The 4629-nt window shown below is 49.9% G+C and overlaps 1 protein-coding gene across 3 annotated transcripts in view; it reads left to right on the top strand.

Annotated features, from left to right (window-relative positions):
- The first annotated feature begins 2511 nt into the window (after positions 1–2511).
- Fxn (frataxin) overlaps positions 2512–4629 on the top strand; it is a 21934-nt gene continuing 19816 nt past the window's right edge. Inside the window, exon 1 of one of the 3 annotated variants that reach the window (XM_031389971.1) lies at positions 2512–2728. In XM_031389971.1, coding sequence (XP_031245831.1) covers positions 2570–2728 — 159 coding nt within the window. In that variant the 5' untranslated portion in view covers positions 2512–2569. The remainder of the gene's footprint in view (positions 2729–4629) is intronic. The other 2 variants (XM_031389972.1, XM_031389973.1) reach the window with 2 other exon arrangements.

The raw sequence follows: 4629 nt of genomic DNA, 5'->3' as shown, positions 1-4629 counted from the left end.
AGTTTAGTTTTTGGTTTTCTGAGACAGGGTTTCTCTGTGAAGCTCTGACTGTTCTGTAACTCAAATCTGTAGACCAGGCTGGCCTCAAATTCACAGATATCTGCCTGCCTCTGCCTCCTGAGTGCTGGGATTAAAGGCATGAGCCACCACCGCTTGGCACGAATCAATTCTATGTTAAGCTCATAACAGTGTATCAAAGGCATGCCAGAGTTTGGATACTGGGTGCTATCAGTCTCCTGGGACACAAGGAGCTGTTCCAAGTTCCTCAGTAAACAAAGATATGTCCTTGGCAGATGTTAGGGAGGAACACCCTTGAACCTCTCTTATCAATTATTATAAGTAAATGAACAAAGTTCTCCCAGTGTGGAAGTCATTGTCTTAGGAATATGTGTAAGATCCCTTCTGGACTGGAATAGCTTTCACTGGAACTTTCCATGCCTCTTCACCAGAATGTGCCCCTCCCTGATACTGGCTTCTATGGTTTGAATGTTTTTGTCAACTTCATGAATTACTCTTGAGACCCTTAACACACACACACACACACACACACACACACACACACACACACACACACACACACCAGTATTGGAAGCTGTTGCCTTTGGATGGGTCTGGGTCATGAGGGCTCAGCCCTTGCTATCCACAGGGCTTGTAGGAGGCCTTCCTGTTGTGTGAGGAACACAGCATTCTTTTCTTCTCCTCCAGAGGATCCATTTCTGTTCTTTATAAACTAACCAGCCTCAGGCAGTACATTACAGCAGCACAAAGCAGACCCTGACACTGACCGTTAACATTGCCCTCCCTGCTTTGCCGAGTATTTGCTGCCATGGATAGGCACGTGATTCCAGAGAGCCAATCAGAGCTGCAATATTGAAACTAAGGAAAACTCCTTTTCTAAGATAGTGGGTGTAAGAGCCCTTGGGCCAGGAATCAGGAGGCCAGGGTTCTAGCGCCCCTTCAATCAGGGGTGTGTCACTTAAAATGCTGGGGCCTCCAATTCCACGTCAGAAAATTAGCTACAGGTCAGAGAGGGACAAGGAGAGGAAGGGAGGAGAGAGAGAAAGGGAGAGAGGAAGAGAGAGAGAGCGAGAGCGAGAGAGAGAGAGAGAGAGAGAGAGAGAGAGCGAGAGAGAAAGCGAGAGAGAGAGAGAGAGAGAGAGAGAGAGAGAGAGAGAGAGAGAGAGAGAGATTTACTGCATTAGCAGTCACTACAAACTCCCATTTCCTTTGTGGCTTTCTGTGGAAAATCAGAAGCAACAGTATCCCAAGTCAGGTGGTATCTGAAGGATGTTCTTAGCCGCTACACCGCTACACCGCTACACCGTTGCTGCTATTTGACCCTTCTTCAGACCCTTGAAGCAAAAGACTCCTTGGACACTCTCCTGGCTCTTGAAGCTCAAAGAGTTCTCTACGGTGTCATCGTGGCAACCAGAGACAATGCGCAGACTCCTTCTCACACTGATATAAACGCCAGAACTGCCAGTAGTGTGAGGAACCTGTTGGAGCTGCTGAAAAAAAAAAAAAAAGCTATGAGGAGAACCAATCACCAGTCCTGACTACCCCTCATCTAAGAAGCATCCGGGTACTTCAGCCAGGCATTTCTTTATTACTACTGTTGTTTCAGAATCCCATACATGTATGCAATGTGCTTTCGATCAAACTCACCTGCCTCTCCCCACCCTTTCTCCCAATTTCATGTTCCTCTTTTATTTTTATTTATTTATGTATCTATTAGTTTATTTACCTATTTATTTTGACTAGGTCTCACTGTGTAGCTCCGGCTGTTCTGGAACTCACTATGTAGCCCAAGCTGTCGTCGAACTCCATATACCTGCCTCTGCCTCCCGCGTGCTGGGATTAAAGGCGTACACCACCACCACTCAGTAGTTTTTGGTTTTGGTTTTTTTTTGTTTTTTTTTTGAAGATTTATTTATTTATTGTTATATGTAAGTACACTGTAAGCCTTCATTATGGATGGTTGTGAGCCACCATGTGGTGGCTGGGATTTGAACTCAGGACCTTCGGTAAAGCAGTCAGTGCTCTTACCCGCTGAGCCACCTCACCAGCCCCCTGGTTTTGTTTTTAAACCCTGAGTACACTTAGCGCCAAGGACAGCCTATCAGAGGCCTCACCCCAGAAAAAAAAACTGACCCTCCCTCATTTCTGGGGCTACTGAAGCCCCTCCTCCACCCGTGCTGCCTGGTACTTCTATTGCCTAAGAGATGAGGAATTTGAGATTATCCGGCAGTTGAAGCTGTTAGAACTAGGTTTTTGAAAGCAAGGCTATTTTGATCATCAGCGTATCTTCAAAATCACCCACCATCACTTTGTAAAATTGTTGTCAGCGAGTAAACTCGCGGAGGTCAGTGTTTACACACTCGTGTTGCCCAAGGGATGCGCTCCGAGTTTGGCACAGAGCAGGCTCTGGGCTCTGCTTAAACGTGTAAGCACAGTGCAGTAGCGCTGGACCTGCGCGCAGGAACCCAGCCGCGGCGCTCGCACGGCACAGCCACCAGGTGGCGCCACCGAGTCCCCGCGCGGGGCGGAGCGCCTACGGAGCGGGAGTAGCATGTGGGCGTTCGGCTGTCGCGCAGCCGCCGGCTTGCTGCCCCGGACGGCGTCCCGGGCCTCCGCCTGGGTCGGGAACCCGCGCGGGAGGGAACCGATGGGAACCTGCGGCCGCCGAGGCCTACGTGTCACAGCCAACGCCAGCGCCATCGGCCATGCCGTGAGTACGCGCGCCGCCGGGCGGAACACCGGAGCGCAGGCCGCGCCCGCCCCCTGGGCCGGGGACGCGCTGCGCGCACGCGCCGGGCCGCACTGGTCGTACGCGCGCGCGGGGGCAGGGCACGCTCGGTGTTTGCGCGGGCTTCGGACCTTGGCTGCGGGCGGTGAGAGAAGATAAGTTTCCGTAATTAACACGGGATGAACAGCGTGCTGTGTGCACCCCGCAGTTGCCTTTTTCCGGGCGTGGGACTAATGGGGCTGTGGAGTGGCTCCGAGCACGGCTTTTTGTTGTTCGTTTGTCCCACTCTGTATCCGTAGCTAGCTTAGGATTGGCTGTGTACACCAAAGTGGCTTCAATCTTGTGATCCTCCTGCCTCCTCTCCAGTGCTAGGGTCATAGGTGTAGCAGCAGGGCCCTAGACTCCAGCTTTTGGAAAATGAGGGGACCTTGGTTCCACGTTCTGTCTACGTTGCGCTGCGCTGCGCTGGAGAGCCCTGTGACTTTGGGAGACCCTAGCTATCTGGGGGCGGGGCTTGGCTTTCTGTTTCGGGGAGATTAAAGGGTAACACCCATTTTGCGATTTTGGCGGGAGTGTTAAAAACTATATTCGCCAAGGCCTTAGCACTTAAGATATGTCTCGGATCCTAGAAGATGACAGAGAACAGAATCCGTTACTCCGTGGCCTGAAAAGATAGCCCAAAGGATAGCAGTGGGGTGAAGGAAGGCTTTCTGGAGAGGGCCGTGATAGATGCCAAAGAAGGGGGGGCGGGTGGAGGAGCATTCCAGGAAGGGGAGAGCTGTGGACCAAGGTGGGCTAGTACTGTCTGCAGGTTCAAACCCAGTTCATGAGGTCCTGTCTTTAAAATAAAAAAATAATAATAAAGATGGGGCTAGCCTTGTAGCTCAGCAATGGGATAGTCCCTTAGAGTTCAAGAGGTCCTGGGTTCTTTCCTTAACACTGAAAAAGAAAGTTCAAACAAACAATCAAAACAGGAGTGGGATGGTCAGAGAGAGACAGCTAGGATTTCAACGGTAGGACCCAGGAATTTCTGCTTTCTCAAATGCCTTCTTGGAATGTTTGGACGATTCCGGCCTTGTTCCTCCCTTGCCCGGAGCCTGACGGCTGGGCTCCAGTTGCAACTGTGCACTTAGGATTTCTGCATCTCTATGAGGCTGAGCGACTTCGTCTTTGGCATCTCTGTTTCCTCGCCTGTAAAATACAAATACAGTCCATCTTCGTACTCAGATTCTGTTCTCCGTGGTCACTAACGTTTATGGTCCCCAGTTGTCTACCTTGGTGCTCCTACAGTCATTTTGAAAGCTGCAGGCTGGCAAAATGCTCAAGGCTCATGGAAGGTGTTCCCAGCAGTTGTCAAACAAGGCTCGATTCCGCTGTCACAGAGTGAGCAAATGTTTAGTCTATCCACTGAAATGCTTTTTCACGTTGATGTACCTGCTGGTGACTTTGTTTTTTGAAAGTGGTCCCCAAACCTAGAGCCACAGTAAGCATAGTAAGACTGTGGCATGGCTTACAAAGAAAATGTGTGTGAGAAACACTTCACTCCAGCAGGAGTTATGAGTGTTCTTGCTTCAAGTTCAGAGTCGACAAATCAGTAATATATAGTAAATAAAGTGTCTTTAAACAGACATGCATACCAAACAGGATTATGTATTAGTGTCTTAATCAGGGTTTCTATTCCTGCACAAACATCATGACCAAGAAGCAAGCTGGGGAGGAAAGGGTTTATTTGGCTTACTTCCACACTGCTGTTTATCACAAAGGAAGTCAGGATTGGAACTCAAGTAGGTCAGGAAGCAGGAGCTGATGCAGAGACCATGGAGGGATGTTCTTTACTGACTTGCTTCTCCTGGCTTGCTCAGCCTGCTCTCTTATAGAACCCA

This window comes from Mastomys coucha, unplaced genomic scaffold, assembly GCF_008632895.1.
Source record: "Mastomys coucha isolate ucsf_1 unplaced genomic scaffold, UCSF_Mcou_1 pScaffold21, whole genome shotgun sequence".
NCBI lineage: Eukaryota > Metazoa > Chordata > Mammalia > Rodentia > Muridae > Mastomys > Mastomys coucha.
This window is presented reverse-complemented; position numbering and strand designations above follow the sequence as displayed.